General features: G+C 61.2%; 2 protein-coding genes and 1 long non-coding RNA gene across 6 annotated transcripts; 1 reads left to right on the forward strand and 2 right to left on the reverse strand.

Moving 5' to 3' along the window:
• On the forward strand, positions 1-15,923 carry LRRC56 (leucine rich repeat containing 56). Of its 4 annotated transcripts, XM_086384174.1 has the most exons (14): positions 1-89; positions 1,044-1,144; positions 1,830-1,903; positions 2,376-2,566; positions 4,799-4,886; positions 5,452-5,512; positions 11,451-11,547; positions 11,646-11,846; positions 12,503-12,686; positions 13,067-13,243; positions 13,323-13,387; positions 13,470-13,612; positions 13,836-13,969; positions 15,023-15,923. In XM_086384174.1, exons 4-14 carry the CDS (start codon positions 2,390-2,392, stop codon positions 15,310-15,312), a joined length of 1,617 nt encoding a protein of 538 aa, XP_086240300.1. In that variant the 5' UTR covers positions 1-89; positions 1,044-1,144; positions 1,830-1,903; positions 2,376-2,389; the 3' UTR covers positions 15,313-15,923. The 4 variants fall into 4 exon arrangements, with proteins under 4 accessions (XP_086240300.1, XP_086240303.1, XP_086240301.1 ...); XM_086384177.1 differs by lacking the exon at positions 2,376-2,566; XM_086384175.1 differs by lacking the exon at positions 1,044-1,144.
• Positions 3,650-6,027, reverse strand: LOC147341633 (uncharacterized). Its single transcript, XR_015157762.1, has 2 exons — positions 5,865-6,027; positions 3,650-4,176 (listed from the first exon to the last, which is right to left on the reverse strand). It is a non-coding gene; the product is annotated as an uncharacterized LOC147341633 (long non-coding RNA).
• On the reverse strand, positions 15,868-21,283 carry LMNTD2 (lamin tail domain containing 2). The gene is given in 14 exon segments (XM_086384210.1): positions 15,868-16,134; positions 16,557-16,609; positions 16,705-16,826; positions 17,064-17,260; positions 17,345-17,464; positions 17,553-17,748; positions 17,852-18,290; positions 18,293-18,672; positions 19,013-19,101; positions 19,184-19,255; positions 19,527-19,682; positions 19,799-19,886; positions 20,392-20,544; positions 20,634-21,283. Coding segments are annotated over 14 exon segments (2,385 nt in total). The 5' UTR covers positions 20,822-21,283; the 3' UTR covers positions 15,868-16,002.
• Positions 21,284-21,917: the final 634 nt, after the last annotated feature.

Below are 21,917 nucleotides of genomic sequence, written 5' to 3' on the forward strand. Positions count from 1 at the left end.
GCGGCGCAGGAACTACCGAGTCGAAGGGAGCGCCCGGCGGAGGAGGGCGCCCGGAGCCTCGGCCGGGGCACGGGGGCCGACCCCATCAGGTGAGAGCCGAGCGCACCTTTGGGTCTGGGGCCGCAGGGCCACAGTTTTCCCTGTGCCAGGGGGAGAACGGAGGCCGAGGATGGAGCGGCCACGACAGGGGGGTCCCTGTGATGTCAGATCTGCTTCCCTGGGGCCCATCCCACAATCCCTGGCCCTGCTGAGGGTCTTGAGGTCACCAGTACAGGAGGAACCTCAAGCCCTGACCTCAGAGGGGTGGTAGGTGGAGGGGACCAGGAGAAGCAGCGAGTCCGGCCAGAAGCTGACATTCCCTGTGCCATAGGGGAAGAAGGGCCCCCAGGTTTCCAGCCTGGGGCCTCAGGGAGTGGCAGGGCAGGAGGGGATCAAGGCCATGAACAGAGTGGACAGGTCGAGGCCAGCGAGTGAACGTGAGGGGACAGTGTCTTGAGAGCCTCAGCCTCCTACCCAGGCCCTGCTCCTTGGACCACAGGACCTCTGGCTAAACGGGACCATACCCTGGGCCAGGTCGTGGGCAGGACCTCAGGTCAGCTGCTCTCAGGCACAGAGGGAAGAGGGTGGCCCACTGGCTTCCCAAGCTGTAGACTGGCCAGCCCAGACCTTTCCCAGAGCCCCAGGCTGGCATCCTGGGGGGGGGGCAGCATCTTCCCAGGGGGCCTGGTGCTGGGGTCGTCCTTTGAGGCTCAAGGACTTTCACCAGCTATAGAAAAGCAGGCAGCAGAAGAACTTTTGGAAAGAAATCCTGGCCAGAAATTTCATGAATCTCTTCCCTGAGGCTCCTCTGCATGGCTTCACCTCCTTGGGTTCCTCAGTGTGTGGTCACTCTTCACACGTGGGCATCTGGTAGCCCAGGCAACTTCTCCCAAGGCCCACCACTCCCTGCCACCCTCTTTGACAAAGGGTGACACCCCTCACCGCCCCGGCCGGGGTGGGTGGTTCCAGATGCAATGTGGAGGATGAATCGTGACCACCCACAGGGGCTGATAGACAAAAGCAGTGGCCGGAAGCTGCACCTGCCGCGTTGACTGATGTGGGGGGAACGTTCCAGGGCCCTTGCTCTGCACACTGCACATGGCAGGTGAGCCTGGTTCTGCCCACACAAGAACCCACACTGTCTCAGGCAAGGCGCTCACTCAACTGAATGAGTCGTAAAACACCTAGGGCTGCAGGAAGGGCTCGGTCTTAGGGAATAAGTCCAGGAAGGGAGAAGGGAGCACAGGCGGGGGGCCAGTGACGCCTTGACCCAAGGTGGACAGAAGTAGCAGAGATGGCCCACACAGTCTTCTGGCTCTACTCGCAGAGATGATTCCAGGGTCTGGGGCCAGGTACAGGCACCTGGGTCTTCAAGAAGCAATGCCAGCTGAGGCTGGTGCAGGTGGGCCCCCTCCTCTGTGGCCTGGGGGGTAACACCAAAGATGGGCAGGGTCCTAGGGAGACCAGCCCACAAGGGACGGTCCAGAGCAACAGGCCGGGCACCCCTTTTGGAGAGAGTGGAGTTGAGCATGGAGGGAAGAGGGGATTTGAATGAAGACCAAGCATTTGCATTGGAGGGACCCAGAGGGCCCCCGGTGTTGGTCACCACATGGCTGTCTTCCCCCATCAGCCGGGCCAGGATGGCTGAAAGGACCTAAGGGCCAGGGTCGAGACTGACAGCCCCACCGCCTCTGCGCTGCTCACTCTGAGCCCTGTGGCCTTGGCCCAGCCTGTCCCAGGTCCCTCGGGCACCGTGACCTGACCAGGAGGCCGACTCGACTCTCTTGCAGGCGCTGTCTGGGGCCACATGCCACCCTCGTGCCCAGATGTTTGACCCACGGTGGGAAAAGGCAGCTGCCTCCTGGTGAGGGGGTTTGGTGGGCACAGGGGTGGGGGGTATGCCCGAGACCCTGGTCCTGAAGGCCCCAGGCTCAGAGACCATCGGTGGAGGACAACACGAGGCCCGAGGCAGAGCTGGCTGCTACTCCCAGTGGCAGAGGAGCAAATGGGACCTGGAGGCAGCGCCCCAGGCTTGCAGCCTCCATGGGGCTCCAGAGAGGCAGGCTGGCGCCGGCACCCCCCCCAGAACCCTGAAGGATGGGCAGAGGCTCCGGGAGGGCGGCCTGCCCAGGCTACAGCGCGAGTCCAGGCCAAGGGAGGGACCGTAAGGGCCCAGGCAGGCTCTGGCTTCATTGTCGGGCCTTCTCTGGGCCAGAGAGAGGCTGGGGGGGCTTGCTGTGTGCACAGACCTGTCAGCGGCTCTGCAGGGTCTCAGCTGGGCTGTGGATCAGAGGAGAAGCAGAGGCTGACCGGCTTTGCTCTCTGCCTGCACCCAGGAGGTTGGGTGTGAATGGACCAGGCCCGGGACGGAGCCCACGGGTCTCGGCCGAGCACTGCCAGCATCCAGGTGCGGGAGCTGAGCTCGCAGGGCCTGCACAACCCCCAGCCTCAGAGCAAGGCCCCAGGCCGCAGTGGGCACGGCCACAGCGAGCAGCTGGCGGAGGAGTGCCTGTCGCCCGCCAGGCTGGTGAGTGCAGGGCTGGGCTCGGCTGGCTGCCAGATGCCCTCGGCCCCCAGGGCCCCTGCTCCCCCCGGGGGCCAACCCCAGGTGCCTGGGGACACAGAAGTCCCTCGGCATTCAGGCCAGAAGGGCCCAAGCCAGGCCCTTCCACGGATTTGTTGTGCGTGGGGCTCCAGGGACCCTGAACCAGATAGAAGGGCCTTCGTCCTTGTGGAAACGGTGACAGGCCCCCGGAGCACGCAGCACGCAGACTTCACAAGCTGCGAGCAGAGGCGGGCAGCAGGCATCTGGGGGCTGCTCCGGCGGGGTGGCTCGGTGCCCTACTGATCCAGCTGTGGAAGCCTTTCTCCCAAACCTGGGGTGCTTATGGCAGTGCTTATGCTTACCCCCCCCACCCTGAGGCCCCGCAGGCTCTGCAGACCCTCTGACTGCAGGCTCCCGCCTGGCGACCCCAGGGTGCAGCCCTGCACTCCTGGCAGTGGGGCCCTTCCCTTCCTGGCCACACCCCTCACCTGCCCACCGTTGGCCATGCTGAGGTCTCGGTGCAGTCCAGTGGCCCTCCACCCCTACACATGCCTGCACCCATGTGAGAGGCACACGGGAGGGGACCCTTGGCGACCCTGGGGTGACGCAACCACCAAGAGTCCGCAGAAGGAAGCCTGGGTGCCCCAGGACCCCACCCACCTTTCCGACCAACTTGAAGGGCTCACACTGTCTGGTCACTGCTGGTGGATGGGACATTCCCGCGGGCCCCTCCCCAGCCCCCATGGCCCCCGTGTGCCTGCCCTCCAGCTGGGCCTGCAGCACAGCAGTGCCCAAGGTCTGGGTCCAGCATGGACCCGTCATGTCAGGTCAGCTGCCGTACCAGCCCCTACGCTGGGCGGGCGCCTTGACCAGGGCCACCCCGCCCACCCTGGAACCTGCCCGTCCTCCACCCAGCTTCTGGCTGGGGAGACTCACTGCCTGTGTGAGAGCAGCCCGGACTCCTGGTCTCTGATGACCACGGTCAACCTCGGTCCAGGCCGTGGCCCTCGGCGGGCGTGCTTCCTGCACGCTTGTACCCAGTGCCAACCACGCAAAGCGCTTGTACCCAGTGCCAACCACGCAAAGCGCTTGTACCCAGTGCCAACCACGCAAAGCGCTTGTACCCAGTGCCAACCACGCAAAGCTCCTCCCTGGCAGCTGCGGCAGCGTTCCTGTCTCTGCAGACTCAGTCGCTGGAACCGGGGTCTCAGGCCGTGGTCCTCCAAGCACCACCCAAGGGCAGCTGGAACCGGGGTCTCAGGCCGTGGTCCTCCAAGCACCACCCAAGGGCAGCAAGTGCCTGGCAACCGGTTTCTCCCCGAGGCCGAATCTCATGGGGTCTTTCTAACTCCACGCCTTTCTTCATTCTTCTTGTCACTGATTTGAGTTGAGAAGCCGTTGTATTTTTCGAGCCACAGGTCTCAGAACGCCTGGGCTCTCCCCATTCCAGCTGAAGTTTGCCTCCTGCAGGGCCTCATCAAACGCAGTGAGCCGTGGCCGGTTCATTCTCCCCACATCTTGCTGGGCACCTCTCTACCCACCACCAGAAGTTCACTCTGTGTGTCTTCTGCCAGCCAGGTTTCCACTGGAAACTTTTTACCAAAAAATTGCATTGTCACATGACCTGTGTCTCCATCTCTCCAGTTTTAGTAACACTCATGTTACTGAATATGTTACTCGTGTTAGTAATCCCCACCCCCAGCCCTGCCACCAGTGCCCAATCCACGTCGTTCCGTTTTTGCTATGGCAGCTATTGGAGCTTCGTCTAGGTCTCCAAGTTCTGTATGAGTCAGCTATTGCTGTAGTGACGCCGTGTAACAAACAGTTCCCAAACTCAGCAGCTTACAGTATAAGTGTACTGTCCCCGGGTGTGAGGGAGGCTAGGGCTTGGCCGTGCTCAGCGGGGCGGGGCTCAGGCCCCGAGCTGCACTGGGGCTGTTCCGTGGATCTCATTAGGATGAAGCCTCCCCCCGGGCAGGCCCTGCTCTGGCAATGGCCCCACCAGCCACACAGGGTCACAGCCTCCACTCTTGTTACATCACACTTATGGGCCAGCCAGAGCTGACTGTGGCTGGAGTTGTCGTGGGTGAGGCAGGGAAATGCCCGCACCTGCTCCAGCCTTGTAGCCAAAAGCAGGAGTTTCACTGGGAGGGTGGGATGGAGGGCGTGTGACTGCGGTCTAGGTTCCAGGGCTGACGCCCCTGACCCCTGCAGCAGGCCCTGGCCCAGGTTGATGACCTCCGACTGGTGAGCATGCTGGAGATGTGTGTCAACACCCGTGAGAGCAGCCTGGGGAGCCTCGGTGAGAGCCCCTCCCCACACACACCCACCACCATCCCGGCCAGGCTGCACTTGGAGGGTCTGCCTGCTCGGACCCTGCCCTGGTCATTGGATGCCCCCTCTGCACGGCCCGCCCTGCACACCTCTCTCTGGGAACTGAGGACAGAGACTGTGTCGGCGTCCTGTTCTCCGAGGCAGCCCTGACTCAGAGCCTCCTCCCAGGGCCCTAGGGTCCCCTGCTCTGGAGCCCAGGGTGTGAGCCAATGGAGGTTCTGGCCTGGCTATGCCTGTAGGGCCCAGGGGCCAGTCGCGGGAGTGGCCTGGGGGCAAGACCCACACTCGGTGCATGGATGCCAGCTGGGACTCCTCCCGCCAGAGTCCAGTGCTTCCATGGCCTCCTGTGTGGCCCTGCCCACTCAAGGCGCCCTGTACACCCTGGCCTGCCTCGTTCGAGCAGAGCCTCAGGCGTCAGCATGTGGCCCCAAGGCCGCCCTAGGCCTCAGCAGCTAGAGGCAGCAGGGACCAGGGCGCTGGTGCCACCGAAGGGTGGCAGGGCCGGCACTGACCTCTCTCCCTGTGCCCCACAGGGCTGCACCTGCCCAACCTCAGCCAGCTGAAGCTGAACGGCAGCTGCCTGGGTTCCCTGAGGTGAGTGCCCCGGTGGTCTCGGCCTGGGGGCCCCCGGGCATCCTGCTGTCTCTGGTTCTAACGCCCAGCCCTGGTCCTGCTGAGGCTGACGCACTCTGCCTGGAGCCTGCGGGCTGGCTTGGGCTGCTCACCGCAGGTTGTGCGGTCCCCAGAAGAGCCCACCGACCTTTGGCAAAGAAACCCCCGTCCATGAGGCTGGACAGTGCATTGCCATCTGGCTTCAGGATTTGGGGCACTCCCACACCCTCACCACCAGCCCGGCCTCGGGCCCCACGTGAAACACAGGAGCATCTTGATAACTAGTTTAAAAGACAAAGTGCAAAATGAAGGACATAGTAAGATTTTTACTTACTTCGTCGGGCTGGAAAGGACGATGCTGAAGTAATATCAGAGTTTATTTGCGATTTTGAGCAAACGGAGTGTTTTATGCAGCTAGATAGCTGTCCTGAGGCAGCAGGAGGCCAGCTGCAAATCTAGAAAGTTCTCCCGATGTTTTAAATGGGCTCTGAGTGTCCAGTTATTTTCAGGGGAGAAAATGAAGTAACTCGTGAGCAACCGTCTATTTATACTGCTGGTTATTTATATAAGGCTCCCCTCTGGCTCATCTGGTAAAGAATCCTCCTGTGATACAGGAGACCTGGGTTCCATCCCTGGGTTGGGTCAATCCTCTGGAGAAGGGAATGGCTACCCACTCCAGTATTCTGGCCTGGAGAATTCCATGGACTGTACTGAGTCCATGCAAAGAGTCGGACACGACTCAGCAACTTTCACTTTCACTTCACCTTCAGCCATATTATGACAAAGACATCAATCCTGTGAGTTAACAGAGACAAAAAAATCATACTTTCTCCGTCATTAAGGCTTACACATTAGCTCAAAGAACAATAAAAATATATAGAAAATATATGAAGAATGGAAACTATAAAGAGAAGTGGAAGATATGAAATTAAATACGATGTACCATTTGTAACGAAACAAAATATTTGATTTCAAGCAAAAAAAAAAAAACTAGAAAAGTCAATTCCAGGAAAAATTGCATCATAAATTTTATGTAAAAATGCATTCTGTTCCTTAATAACAATAGTACAAAATGCAAGAAATCTTTGTTATCAAATCCCGAAACTTGGCCAAAAAGTTTGCAGATCTCCATGGTGTGACAGTGAGCTAGTATCTGTGAAAGGGACCCGACTCAACATGACGGTCCCAGGGAGCAGTGTTCCAGCTTAGCCGACACGGATGGCCGAGACTCTAAAGCCTCAGCGGTGTTACGGGGCTGGGAAACGATTCTTGTGTGATGACTGTCACTTCATCCAAAGCTAAGGGGGAATTCAGCCCCTGAAGGTGTCCTGACATGAGGACTGGTGGGGCCGACTTCTGGGCCAGCCAGCACCGGGCACGTCCTTCCTTTGCCAGGACTGCTGGGTGGGGAACCCCAGTGACACAACTAACTTGGGGACTATCGCGGTGACCAAAGGGACGGTTTTCACTACCCCTTGACCATGGGTGTGTCCCCTTATGCCGACTGTTCAGTGAGTCCTGCCCTCTCCTTGTCTATTTCTGTGGGCTGTTTGTGTAGCCTGGGTGCACTGGAGACTTTGCGACTCTCCACCCTGCCTCCCCTACCAACTCAAGCAGAGACCCTTCATTCTGACTTTCTACCCATCAGTTCCGGCTGGTGCTAGGGGAGTTTTTCAGGAGGTTCGCCCACCTCTTCCCCTCCAAGGCCTTGGAGACAGTCTTCTCTTCTATTCATTTGTGGTCTCACTTTTTACTTTGGGGCCTTTAATCCTTCTTATCTCCTGTTTGCCCCCACTCCTGCTGTGAGATGGGGACCCAGTTCCACTCCGCAGTGCCCGGCGGGTCCGTGTTCCCCAGGCCACATGGGCATGCTGGGGAGGTGAGAGCTCAGTCTTCACGGCGTGGCTCTGTGCTTCTGTGCTGCGACACGTGACCCTCATCAGAGTTTTCCTTTCTCCAAGCTGACCTAGCTGTTCCTGGACACTTATTCTTGCCTTTGAGTTTTACAATCAGTTTGTTGAGTTTCACACATCCTAATCCTTCGGGATTCTTTTGGGGGGGAGTAGAGAATTTTTAAAAGTCACATGTTCAGTTGATTTTTAAGTTGCATACATCCACGAAAATGGTATAGCTCTCCATATTCATGTGCGCGTTTATGTTTTTAATAGACTCTTTATTTTTTAAACTGGAGTATAATTGCTTTACACTGTTATGTTAGTTTCTGCTGTACAACAATGTGAGTGAGTTTTTTTGTATACACATGCGTGCATGCTAAGTCATCTCAGTCGTGCCCAGCTCTTTGTGTTCCCATGGACCAGAGCCTAGCAGACTCCTCTGTCCATGAGATTCTCCAGGCAAGAACACTGGAGCGGGTGCCATGCCTTCCTCCAGGGGAAACTTCCTGATCCAGGTATCAAACCTGTGTCTCCTGCGTGCAGCCCTGCATTGCAGGCAGCTTCTTTGCCACTGAGCCACCAGGGAAGGCCCTGTATGCACATACCTCCTCGCTTTTCAGTTGCCCACTGAAGGGATAAATGCTTTCTCACTGCTTAGGCCAACTGGACACAGGTTTCTGTAACTTGCAGCTGAAAGCATTCCAACTGATAAACTTTAAAGAAGATGTTTGAAGGCTATTTCTGCCTCATCAGAGCATCACAAACTAGGCAACTTGAACAGCAGAAATTGACTCAGGTCCGGGGGTCACGAGTCAAGATCAAGGTGTGTCTCCTGGGGCAGAAGGAGAACCTGGCTTGCTCTTTGCTCCTGGGGGTTGCTGGCCATCTTTGGCGTTCCTCACCCCAGTCCCTGCCTTCACCTTGTATAGCCTTCTTCTCCTAGTGTCAGGATCCAAATTTCCCCTTTTTAAAAGGACACCAGTCGTATTGGATCAGGGCCCACCTCATCTCCACTGGGGCTTCCGGGTGGTGCTGGTAGTAAAGAACCCACCCGCCAAGGCAGGAGACATTAGAGATGCAGGTTTCATCCCTTGGTCAGGAAAATCCCCTGGAGGAGGGCATGGCACCCCAATTCAGTATTCTTGCCTGGAGAATCCCATGGACAGAGGAGCCCCCTGGCTACAGTCCATGAAGTTGCAAAGAGCTGGACACCACTGAAGCAACTTAGCACATGTGCACACATCTCTACTAATGCTATCTGCAGAGACCCAATTTTCACATCAGGCACCTTCTGAGGTCCTGAGGGTCAGGATTCAGCACATGGATTTGCAGGGATGCAGTTCATCCCACAACAGGAAATGTGCCCTTCTGTGCCATCAGCTGGTAAGAACGAGAAGGTTCCCAGCATTCTTCCTGTGTTTCTTTGGCCAGAATTGTGCGACGTGTGCACTCTCTTACACTAGCCACTCGAGGGGATGGAACTGTGATTGCAGCGGGCTAACCAGGACCCCCACCTGTGCACCCCACTGCCGCCTGGGACAGGGCAGGACACCAGCCTCTTCTGAAGGCTGGGCTCCCTGAAACCAGAACTGAATTACTTCCCACATATTCATAGTGTTTTGATAAAATCCTGGATGAGGCCCTGTCTCTGTGGTATTCTGTTTGGTCATTGCAAATTTAGAAAAACACTGTGCTGATTTGGGATAGATTTTTCTAACCAATAAAACAATTGATTTTCATAAATGGGTCTGTTACCTCTGGTAACAGTGTACCTTTGTTTTGTATTTAAACATTATTGCCAAAGTCTCCTGTTAGTTCAGATAATTTGTTAATTCAGTTGGGTTTCTATATTGATGGTCACATTATCAGCAAGTTGCGAGCACTGCCTTTCACTTTAATCCTCCTGCTTCTCTTTCTTGTCTTCTTGCTTTGGCCAGGACCTACTAGCCAACATGATGTTAAACAGTGGCAATCATAGTAGCAGGGGTCCTTGGTTTGTTCCTGATCTTAACGGATATGCGTCTGGGTTCTTCTGCATCTGTTGACATGATAATAAAGTGATATTTCTCCTTTAGTCTGATTGTGTACTGGATTCCATCGACAGATTTTGTAATTCATCCTTACATTCCTGCAGTGACACTACTTGATGAGCTATTTTTAAATCTGTAGCATTAAAATATTTGCTTCACAATTTTCACATCTGTCTTTGTGAGTAATAGCCCATTGATGGTCCAGTTTGTACTTTTCTGGTCCTGGAATCGAGGACTGACTCAGACCCACGCTTCTACTGTTCTTTTCAATTGCCTAATTTTTCTTTAGAAAAACTTCTGTATAAGAAATTATTGTAGAAGACATTGACTATTCCATAATAGAATGCACTTTAAAACTGATCCAAATCCGGGGACTTGGCAGGGGCGGAGAGAAGGGAGGGCGTTAGTGACGGTCTAATTTCCTTAGTAGTTTTTAATCTACTTTTCTTTCCTTTTTTAAAAAAGCATGTATTTATTTGGCTGCATTGGGTGGCACGTGGGATCTTTGTTGCCTCATGTGGGACTTTTCGTTGCAGCGTGTCGGTTCTGTAGTTGGGGCGTGTGGGCTCAGTACTGGTGGTGTGTGGCCTTAGCTGATGTGAAGCAGGTGGGACCTGACTTTCTGGTGCAGGGGTTGAACCCATGTCTCCTGCACTGCAAGGCAGATTCCTAACCGCTGGACTGCCAGGGAATGCCCTAGTTTTCTGTCTTTCGATACCAGGTCTCTGGGTTTTCAAGAATATTGGTGTATAGGTGGTTCTTAATGGTCTTTTGCTATTTTAAATTGCTCTCAAGACCATAATTATTCCTCTTTTTAAGTCCCATACATTAATTTGCATGGTCCCTCTGTTTATCCTTGATCAGTCTTGCCAAAGGGTTGTCTGTAAGTTTTTAAAGAGTCAGCCTTGGGCTGTGTTTATCTTCTCTGATTTTTCTGGTTATTACTAGTATTATTCTGATACCTTTAACAATTTTTAAACATTGACTAACTTATTTATGGCTGCCCTGGGCCTCCCTTGCTGTGTGCAGGCTTGCTCTGGTTGGCACGAGCAGGAGCTCCTCTCTAGGTGCGCAGGCCTGCTCATCGTGGTGGCTTCTTGGTGCCCAGCACAGGCTCCTGGGCATGTGGGCTCCGGGAGGTGCGGCACGCAGGCCGCAGGCTCAGCGGCTGCAGGCAGTGCCAAGGGGAATGAGCTGTCCAGGCGCCTTCAGGGGACGTTCTGAGAGGCACAGAAGAACACATGGCCTCTTGCACCCTCAAAACAAAAACAGCATTCGACTTATGAGAGAACAGCTAAGGGCGCTTAGGAATTAAATGTGTGATGCTAACAGCAACGTGGGAAGACAACGGGACCTCCCAGAAAGCAGAGGAAAGGGGCAGGCTTGGAAACGGGAGAGAGAGGGGCTGATGACGAGGCCACACGGGCGAGGCCGAGCTCCAGACGTGAGAGTAGAGGACATTAGGAGAGAAAGCAGACGAGTGCATCCCAGGAGCCGATGGAGAGCCCTGGTCTGCCCACCCGCGGGGCAGCGGCCACCATGAGGGAGGTGGCACAGACCAGTCCCAGCAGGGAGGGGTTTTCCTGCAGGCACATCTGGGCTGGGGAGGGGCTGCAGGGGGGAAATCACCCGCAAGAAAGGCCTGGGGAGAGCGGGAGGGAGGGCCCCCGCTGGCCCCGCTGGGGAGGCCAGGTCCACCGCAGTGGACAGCTGCCATCTAGCACAAGGGCGACCTGCAGCCAGGCCTGGGCCCTCCAGCGGCTGCAGCCAGGAGGGAAGGCAGGCAGCCGGGCGCTCTGGAGCTCCTCCTCGGCCCGGAGGCCGCACAAGCCGGTCCCAGCGGCCCCCGCGTCTGGAGACAGCAGATGTGGGTGGCGGCGGGCACAAGGCAGGGCACAGGGCCTGTGCAGTTACCGACACAGCCCCCCACCCCGGGACAGCACTGACCAGCGCCTCACCCCAGGACAGCACTGACCAGCGCCCTGCCCTCTGCAGGGACCTGGGCACCTCCCTCAGCCACCTGCAGGTGCTCTGGCTGGCTCGCTGCGGCCTGGCCGACCTGGATGGCATCAGCTCCTTTCCTGCCCTGAAGGTGGGCCTGCCCTGCCCTGTCGGGGGTGGGGGGGCAGACAGGGGGCAGGAGGTGGGTGCGGCCCTGATGAGCACCCCCTCCCCTGCCGTGCCCCCCAGGAACTCTACCTCTCCTACAACAACATCTGGGACCTGAGCCCACTGTGCCTGCTGGAGCAGCTGGAGGTGCTGGACCTAGAAGGCAACTGCGTGGAGGACCTGGGGCAGCTGCGTTACCTGCAGCTGTGCCCAAAGCTGGCCACACTCACCCTGGAGGGCAACCCACTCTGCCTGCGGCCAGGCTCTGGCCCAACCCACCAGGTGCACACCAGCAGGCGGGAGGCAATCTGTGCTGCCAGCTCCTCGGCCGGCCAGGGGACTGCTCTGCCCACCTGAACGGGCCGGATGGCAGCAGATCCCGGGGGACCCGCCCAGGGCACGTCGGGGCCTCCTCACCAGGAGCTCCTCCTCATATTGCTGGGGGCCCGGTGGCCGCCTCCACGTCCCCCTAGATTCCAAAGGGCCACACATACCCGGGCCAGGCCCTGGCTCATGTGTGCTCCCAGGAGAGGTCTGTGCACACGCCATGTGGAGCGCAGTCTCCACGTGGAGTCATGTGCGCACACCCTGCAGGCCCCGTTCAGAGATGCCCCTATGCTGGGGGCCGCGCCACCTCGGCCAGAGCTCCCTCCGCCCGCCCGGCTGCTTCCACCGCCCACGGGGCTAAGCTCCAAACTCAGGGCAGCCCTGCAGGCCAGAGGGCAGCCCTGGACCCTGGCAGTGAGCCCGGAGAGTGTGATCATGCGTGGGCAACAGCCCAGGGTCCCAGCAGTCCCTCAGGTTCCAGAGTGACCCAGGCGGGCCTGGCCCCAGCAAATCCCGGCTCCCCTGCCCCGCCCACAGCGGGGCTGGGGGAGCAGCTCAGGCCCAAGCTGGCCTGACGGGTCCCCTGGACTCAGGCCCGCCCCCACCCGCAGGTGCCCCAGGGCTACAACTACAGGGCAGAGGTCAGGAAGCTCATCCCCCAGCTGCAGGTCCTGGACGAGCTGCCTGCCGCGCACACGGGCCTGCCGGCCTCTCAGAAGCTGGATCAGGACTGGCTGCTGGTGAAGGAGGCTATCAAGGAGGGCTGCACCCTAGACAGCCTGCTCCCCAGGCCGGGTACACGCAGCCACGTCCAGGCGCCTCGGGCTGGGGCCACCCCGCCCCGCCTGCGGATCTCACCTGAGAGCCCCAGGAGGGGCTGCACCCCGGTCCCGCCCGCAGGCTGCCTCCTGTGTCCCTTCTCAGACCTGACCCCTTGTCCCCAGAGTCCTGCACACACACAACCCCAGGCCAGGACACCCTCCCTGGGAGCAGCCTTGGTGCAGGCCTCCCCCACCATCCACAGAGGGAAGGGAGAAACCTGCCATCCCGTGACTCGGGGCCTCAGGCACACTGACGCAGGGCGGTGGGCTCCGTGGACGGGGTTCAGCTCGGGGGACTCCTGGCTGAGCAACTGGCGTGCGCCTTGGTGACCTCTGATTTTGACCCTCGGGCAGATCAAACCCACGGCTCCCCCATGTGGAGACTGAGCCCTGAGCTGTGCCTGCCTGAGACCCAGCCCTGGGCCCCCAGGCGCGGGCCTCTGTCCCTGCTGGTTCCCGGGATGCCCCTGCCTGAAGGCCTCCTTCCCAAGGGCCCGGCCCCAGAGGATGGCACCAGCAACCTCACCCACGGTAGGTGATCCGCCTCAGTGTGAAGCTGCCCTGAAGCCCTGAGGCCCCAAACCAGGCCCAGCCACACCCTCTTCTCCAGGCGCCGGCCGGGTCCTCTGTGGGAACCCCACCAAAGGCCTGCGGGAGCGTCGGCACGGGTGCCAGGTACAGCCTGCCCCCACGGCGGGCAGCACCCAGCCCCCAGCCCTGGCAGGCCATGCCCTGAGCCAGTCCTCTCCCTTCCCAGGCTGGGGTGCACCCAGAGAAGCTGCCCTCTCCCAGGCTGGAAGAACTGGCCCCCAGGGCCTCCGCCTCGGAGCCTGACCCTGCCGACGATCATGACCTCCTGGCCTGGGCCGGGCTTCAGGCTTTGAGGGAGCTGCGCCTGCGGTGGGTGCCACCTGCCCCACACCCCAGCCCTGCCACCCTATGTGCTCTGACCAGGGCGGGGTAGGGGGGCCTTGTGGCTGGGACCTGCCTTGGCTGAGTGGTTGCTGGTCCCCGGGTGGCTGGAGGGTCGGGTCACGGGAGCCCAAGGCTGCCCCAAGTCACACTCCTCTGGGATCTGCTCCAAAGGAGGAGCAGGCTGCAACCTCCCCTGCCCACACCCCAGCCCCCTTCCCAGTAGGTGCCCAGAGTCCTGGGAGGAGGGGGCCGCAGGCCCCTGGGGCCCACAGAGGGGCCCTGAAGAGCAAGAGGACGAGGCTGGGCCCAAGCCTCACCGCAGCCCCCCAAGCCTGGCCCCAGGTAGCCTGCCTGACAGAGCCAGCACCGCAGAGCAGCACCGGGCTGAGGCGGGAGGGGCAGGGAGGGCCTCTCCTGGGGGTGGGGGCTCAAGTTCCCCTCCCCTGAGCCCAGGGGCCAGGCAGCCGGGTCAGCTGGCTGAAAGAGGGAGAGGGCAGGCCCTCCCGACAAGGGCGGTGCATGCGGAGCCAGAGGGACCCTGAATGAGAGTGAGTGGCCCGGGGAGGGGCCAGGGCCAACACATGGGGCAGACCAGCGAAGGTTCCCCGGAGCACAGCGCAAGCCCAGCGAAGGGAACAAGGCCCCCAGGTGGGTGGGCAGGAGACCACGGTGGGGGGTGGTGGGTGGCAGCTACTGCCTTTCCTCTGCAGACAGGGCCTGTCCTGGGCTGGGGCAGAACTAAGCCAGGCAAGACCCTCCCTCAGGGACACTGGCTCGAGTGACCATGGCTGAGCAGAGCCAACACGTGGGCTGTGAGGCAGAGAGAAGGGGCGAGGGGGGCTTCCTGGAGGAAAGGTTTGAACCGACTTGCAGAACAACTGGGCAGGCAAACCCGGGCATTTGTAAGCAGGGGCTGCAAGGTCGGCTGAACGACCCTGCGGAGCGGGGGGTGTCGGTGGAGGGGGGCACCAAAGAAGCCAGGACGGAGCAGGGACAGGGCCGAAGCTCCGCACTGGCTGTGCTGCTGCTGTGCCTGGGGGAGGGGCTGGGGAAGGCGGGCCTGAGACAGCCAGGACCTCACCACCTGGTTGAGGCCGGAGAGGAGAGAGCGAGGGAGCGCGGGCAGGCAGCCTGCAGGAGTGGCTGGAGGAGTGACAGCCAGTGAGGGACAGAGAGGTGCTAGGACCTCCTACTCCAGTCAGGGTCCAGGAGGGCACTGGGCGATCATGAACACACCCACCCAGCCTGCCCTCGGGTGGGTGCCAGGGCTTCGCTGCCCGGGGGAGGTTTGGGAATGACCCCGGCACCACCTGCCTGTGAGCAGACACTACGGCCCTGCTGTGGGGCCCGGCCCCGGTGGCCCTGTCTGACCTGCTGTCTTTCTTCCTTTCCCAGAGTCTTCCAGGACCTCGGGGTACAACCTGATCCCCTGTCCCCCCAAGTCCTTCAAGCCAGACCGGGGCCGCAACTCCTGGGGGTCCACAGATCTGCAGTTCCGGGGGCGTAGGCTCAGAACCCTGGGTAGTTTGGGGCCTGGCCTGGGTCAGGGGCTGGCTCCAGTGACTGCTCTGAGAGCCCGAGAAGTGACCTCAGGCCCCAGTCCTCAAGCAGAGGGATGTCCAGGCCCAAAGCCAGCCCCAGACTCAGCAGCCAGACCCCCAGCCTCCGGGGCATGCCGCACCTGACACTGACCACCCCAGCCCGACCCCACCCTCATGTACACCCCTCCCCACTGCCAGGCCGGCCTGGCGGGTGGCCAAGGGCCCCAGGGCAATCGTGGAAGGCCCAGCTGCACTCCGGCCTCATAGAATCCAGAGCACCTGGGCGAGCATGCTGGGCAGGGGAGAAGTGGGCCTGGTACAGGAGAGGACCCTCTTGGTGGAGGGAAGTCAGGAGCTGGGACCACCAAGAGGGGAAGAGGTAGAGCCCAGGAGAGAATGCACAAGTCCCCACCACTGGCCCAGCCGCCCACCTATTCCGTGAGGCCCGGCCTTCCCTGAGGAGCAGGCCTGAGAGAAAGCAGGTTGGGCCCCGGCCAAAGTGGGTGGAACTGGGCCCTGGCCAGTCCTTGGCCAGCCCTCCAGCCACCCAGGGCTCTAAGCCACCCTTGGGCTGCTGCGATCCCAAGTAGAAGCACTTGCCGTCGGCCAACCCTGGTGGACCGGTGGGGTTCCCTGCGTGGGGATGGGACGACAGCTCCCTCCTCCCGGAAACCAAAGGAATCATTTTCGACTCTCAGGTGTACAGAAATGCGGTTTACTTGGTAGGCGGCGTTCAATAAATTATGCAGCCGGCACCGTCTGCCTCCCGTGCTTTCTTCCTGCCCCACCGCCACAGTCGTGGAGACTTGGGGGCGCAGGCCGCCAGGCCCGGCCCTACAGCGGCCAGCGAGTGTCCACGGTGATGGGCGGGCAGCTGAGGAAGCGGAAGCCGAACCTGCTCTCAGCCGTGCTCTGCACCGACAGCGCCACCATTGGACAGCCGCAGTCCACCCTCTTCCGGCACACCTGGGGGGGCGGAACCCGAGAGGCCGCTGGACGGGAAGGGACGGGGCCTGGCAGGGGGCGGGGGTCTGATGATGGGCGTGGCCTAGTGAAGGGGCGGGGTAGGGGCGTGGCCTGATGGTGGGGCGGGGTCTGAGGGCAGGCGGGGTCTGATGGTGGGGCGGGGCCTGAGGGTGGGGCGTAGTCTGAGGGCAGGGCCTGGTGGAGAGGCAGGGTCTGAGGGTGGGGCGGGGCCTGAGGGTAGGCGGGGCCTGAGGGCAGGCGGGGCCTGAGGGTGAGGCCAGGGCCCCGGTGGAGGGGAGGGGTCTGAGGGCCGGAGGGGCCTAAGGGCGGGGGATCCTGGTGGAGGAGCCTGAGGGCGGGGCCTGGTGGAGGGGCGGGGTCTGTGGACGTGGTCTTAGGGCGGGGCGGGGCGGGGCACTCACCCGGATTTTGTGGTCCTTCCTACCCTGGCAGTCCTGGAGGCCCACCCCGACCTCTGCTGGGAAGAGGATGGGTGGGGTGGGCCGGGCGCCCCCTCCTTGCCGGCCGCCCCTCCTCCACGTTCCTCCCAGCTGCGCACTCAGCACTCACCGGGGATGGGGATGGAGGGCAAGAGCTCTGGGTGGGTCTGGGCCACGTCCTCGGGCCATACTGGCGCCTCCCGCTGGCGGAGGAGCTTGATGGTACTCAAGCGGGGCAATTGGACCCTTGGCCTGGCGAGGGAGGGGTCGTGAGAGACAGCCTGCCAGCGGGAAGGGGTGGTCCCGGGGCAGACGCGGCCTGGGGAGGTGGAAGACCTGAGGGGAGGCCAGAACAGGCGGAAGGGTGGGACCTGGGGAGGTGGGGGGCAGTCCTAGCAGGGAGTCTGGGGTCTTTGCCAAGTCCTGGGCGGCTAACCCTAACCCTAACCCTGGGGAGGAAGCAGGCACTGAAGGACCCGCGGTCCCCACCCCGGCCTCCGGCGCCCAGCCCGGGCCTCCCGCACCCGACCCTTGCGCGGGGGTCGAGGCTGGGGCTGATGCTCCGCAAGGTCAGCTTCGGGCCGGGCCTCTGAAAGTGGGAAACAGTCGATGGACAAGTCGGTGTTGTCTGCGAAGATCCTGGACACTGGGGTCACGCAGTGTGGGGACTGGTGCTCGCTGAGGACCTACGAGGCCGTGGGAAACACGGAAGTCACCCCTACTCCACAAAGCCGGCCCGTCCCCCCACCCGCGCTGGGACCTGCTCTGACCTCGCCTTGGGGGTTCAGGAGGAGGGTCACGCAGCTTCGGCTGGAGTAGAAGTGGACGGGCTCCCGGCCCAAGGAGGAGAGCTGCTGCCGCCTGGTACTGCAGGGCCCCTCACCCCACACCTGGTAACAGCCGGGGGGTGAGGGGCACCGGGTGAAGGGCTGGCCGCTGGAGGGCTGGGCCTCAAGGGGCGCGGGGAGCGGGGCTCACCGTGATGTGGTGCCGCGGAGGCAGCAGGGTGCTGGGTGGGAAGCGGTACATGCACACGGGGAAGTCGAGCACCAGCTGCTGCAGCACGAAGCCGCCCAGGTCCACCGTCTCCTCCAGCGACTGGTTGAGGATGCGCACGAACCTCTGGCGGCGGCTAACCGCCATGATCTTCAGGCAGGAGCCCGAGGGGCTGGGGCTGGAGTGCAGGCAGGGGCTCTGTGCCAAGTCAGTGGGGTCCCTTCCGCCACAGTCCCTCTAGGAGACCTGACCCTGCAGTCCCAGCTGGGTCCCCTCCTCACCTTGGACAGCGCCTGGAATGCCAGAGATGGGAATCCACCCCAGACTCAGGCTCCGGGCCATTCTTGCCCTGTTCGTCTGAGTGGGTTTTCTGGAGATGCACGGAGAGGCGGGCTGCCTGGGAGGGGAACCCCAATTTGGAGGGTCCAGGGTCCACCGAGGACATCTCCTGTGAGGCTGGACCTGGCCCGCAGTGCCCTGAAGGTCCATGTGGGAGAGGAGCAGCACTAGGGATCAGATCTGAGCAGGAGGGATAGTGGCCCCCCGCACCTGGGAGAAGCAGAGAAATACCATGCAGTACTTGGTGGGGGGTGGGGCGGCCAGTGGATTCACGCCAGAGCACAAAGGCAGCGGCAGGAGTCCTCCAAGCCCACCCTAACCCCCAGGGACAGGGTTGGAGAGGCCCCCACACACTGGGCAACCGTGAAAGCCAGGAGGTTAGGGGGATGTCCTTCGGGGCTTGGGGCAGAGATCACAGTCCTGCAGGCGTGGGAAGGGGAAGAAACCAGGAGAGACCCGCCCCGCTCCACCTTCGAATGTTGCCTGACTGTCCCTGCAGAGGCTCTGTGCCCGCGCCTCCACCTGCTTGGCAGTGTGGCTAGGCACTGAGGGAGGGTCCCCTGTTACTGTATGCACGCGACTATGCGCCGCCAGCTGGCTGTTGCTGGACTCGGAGTCGGCACCCCCAGAGCTGCTGGTGCCCGCCAAGGGCAGGGAGCTCCACTCGACACTCTTGAGATTGTGCTCTTGGTGCCTACAGCACAGCTCTGAGCTCCACTGGTCAGGCGGTGAGGCTGTTGGGAGCTGCGAGGTCCGGGGGTGCCTGCAGGTCATGACCAACTTGCTGCCCAGACCTCTGGCTCCTGGACACCAGCTCTGCCCCCATCTGACCTCCATCAGATGGGGGCAGGGCCCACCAAGTTGTGGCCCCAGTCCCTAGGACCCCACCTGAGCAAAGGGCTCACGGGTAGACAGAGATGACCCCAGAACGATTTCCCTTCATCCCTGACTGCAAGCTGCAGGTCAGAGAACTGACGCTTGGAAAGTTTAAATGACCTGTCCCCAGACACTAAAGGATGGAACTGGACTTTGGTTCATCCCAGCCAAGGCAGGCCCTCCCCTCTTCTACCTCCCCCTGGGGAGTCCCCATCCAGTGCAGTTACTTTTGATCTGAGCTGGACTCGAGGTTGGTGAAGAGGTTGGGGTACCGGTGTGCAATGCTGTTCCAGTCCACATCCTCCAGCCGGAAACCCTGGCCAGGGAACAACAGGCAGGTGACCTGACGCTCCTGCAGGACTGCAGATCCAAGAACATACCTGGAGGGCCTCATTTACCTCCCCAGCAGTGGGGGCCTGATCATTCTCAGAGAAGTCACTGAGGTCCATCAGGGTCTCTGCCGTCACCACCTGCAAAGGGGACAGGAGGCCAGCAGGCAGGGGCTGGGGCGGGGAGCACAGCCCTCTGCCCAAGGCCACTCTGCCCTCCAGCCTCCCCAGCACCTGAGGCACACACTTGCTAAGAGCCAGGTGGGAGGGACCACAGGCTTGGTTGCTCGTCCCTGGTCCAGGAGGCAGGCCTCCAGGGAGGCCAAGGCCCCTGAGTGGAAGCACCAGTCTGAAGGGGGCAGCCAGCTGACCAAGGAGGGTGGGCTGGGGGGCCACCCATAGCCAGGCTCACCTCCACGCTGCCCGTGGAAGACCGCAGCACGCGGCCCACCCAGGAGGAGCGGGCCAGCTGCAGGAGGCAGGACTTCTGGAAGGCCTGCAGCTCGGCCTCCAGCTGCCGCAGCGCGTCCTCGGCCTGCTGCAGCCTCTCCTCCAGACGCTTCTTCTCCTGCTCGGGTGGGTCAGCAGTGGGCGGGGCCTTCCGACCCCTATCCTGGCCCGCCCCACCCTGGCTCGGCCTCACCCCCCGCCCCGCCCCCGTCCCTGATCCCTCTTGCCCTTCACCAGTTGGGCCTTTTCCTTCTGTGCTTTCAACTCCAACGTCAGCTTTTGGACCTGGTTTTGCAGGAACTTATCCTTACTTCTTGAGCTCCTAGGGAAGGGGTAGTCTCAGCAGCTCCACTTCTGGGTCCGCAGCCTCTTCACTCATTAGGGTGCCCTGGCCAGGCAGGCGGGTCAGGCCCTGAAGACGTCTGGGTCGGAGGCCGGGTCTAGGCTGGGTTCAACACCCATCAACATGCTTGGGGGCTAGGGTCTGGGTGGTTTACAGTGTATTAACTTCTTTAGGGTTAGGGCAGAGAAAGCATTGACACCCCGCTCCAGTACTCTTGCCTGGAAAATCCCATGGACAGGAGCCTGGTAGGCTGCAGTCCATGGGGTCGCTAAGAGTCGGGCACGACTGAAGCGACTTAGCAGCAGCAGCAGCAGCAGCAGGGTTAGGGCAGGGGATCAGAGCCAGGTAAGGACTGGGGCTAGAGGCATAGGTCAGGGTCAGGGCAGGGGTCAGGCTTGGTGGTTGACGTTGGAATCAGACATAAACCCCAGGTTAAGGACGGGCCGGGGACTGAGTGGGTGGGGGACCAGTGCACACCACTGACCTCTCGGCTGGAAGCCCAGCCACCTCCTGTAGGATACGGCAGTGTCGGGCTTCACGCTGATTCTGGATGGCCCACCGCAGGGCCTGGATCTCCAACTCCCTCTGCCCCCAGAGCAGCCGCAGGGTGCGGGGGTCCAGGGAGTCCAAGGCCGACCTGAAACACCAGCCCCCCTCGCTGCTTGGTCAGGCCCTACCGTCTGGCTGGCCTGCCCGAGCAGCTGACCACACCCCTCCCCTCCTTACTGCAGGTTGATGGAGGAGACCATCCTGGTGGAGCTGGGCTTGGCATTCTGAGGGTGTGTGGAAGCCACAGGGTCTGCAGCGGCGCCCACTGGAGGCCCCATGTGGCCACTCACTGGTTCTCGGTCCACCAGAGACGTGAGAGCCTCTTCCTCAGCGTCTTCAGCCTCCTGACAAGACTTGGGGGCCATTCTTGATGTTGCTGGGGGCGCGTAGAGGAGGGGTGCTGGGGCTTCACCGGGTCTGGTGTGTGCACCCTGCAGGGCTCTCCGTACACAGCCAACCTTGTGTATGGTGCCCCCAGACGGCCCTGCTGGTTCACGGGGTGTCGCTCTCCAAGAGGGGGTGCGCGTGTGTATGTGTGTGTGAGTGTGCGTGTGTGTCTGCCCCACTGAATGGCACACTACTAGTCACCTGAGTGTCTACACCTGCGCGTTTCTGAGCAGACCAAGGCAGCAGGCCACCCCACCCCTGGCACAATGTCCTTGGGTGCTCAGCCATTCCCTGTCATCTCTTCTCTGTCACCCTTGCCTCCAGGACCTGAGTGCCTGTCCCCCAGCCTAGAGCACGGGTCCCCAAAGGTGCTGGTCCTTCACTGGTGCGGTCTCTGTCCCCTCAGAGCCGGGGTCCTCCCCAACACTCACCTGAGGCCTGAGGTCCAAGCAGGCCTGGGGAGAGAAAGGAGCTACAGGGTTGCCATGGATACCAGCAGCCAGAGGGGAGGGGCTGTTTGTTACCAGGAGCCTCCAGGGAGACCCAGACCAGGGCCCCAGGTGAACCCTGGCCCCGTCCTTGTCCAGCCTTAAGGAGAAGCTGTGAGGGGCTGACCGACAGCCCAGCTAACCTCAGCAGACCCAGGAGACACAGAGTGACCCACAGGGCCTGCCACCATCACCCGCTCAGCTCAACAGCCCCAACCAACCCTGGGGAGGCTCCCGTGGGCCCTCCCTGGCTGACCATGGCAGTCGGTGGGTGTTGGGGGGCACTGCTGCTCTGTGAGTGTGTCCACAGGCCAGAAGGACGGCGGTGCTAAGCATGTGACCTCACTGGGGCCCAGCTGTCTGGGGAAAGGGAAGAGAGGGAGGGGTGAGCCCTGAGGACCTGGGCCAGCGGCTTGCTGAACTCTGGCCCCAGGGGGCCCCTTCCATGCCCTCCCCCGCCCCTTTGCCATACTGACTGCTGTGCCTTTAGCTCCTAAGCCCCAGTACAGAAGCCTCCCTCCCGGGGTTCACCCACAGCACTGGAGTGACTGTGAGGAGCCTTGGGACACATAATGACAACGATAGT

The sequence above is a fragment of the Bos grunniens genome, chromosome 29 (assembly GCF_055505025.1).
Source record: "Bos grunniens cultivar Pamir isolate PY7600 chromosome 29, Bosgru_T2T1.0, whole genome shotgun sequence".
Lineage (NCBI taxonomy): Eukaryota > Metazoa > Chordata > Mammalia > Artiodactyla > Bovidae > Bos > Bos grunniens.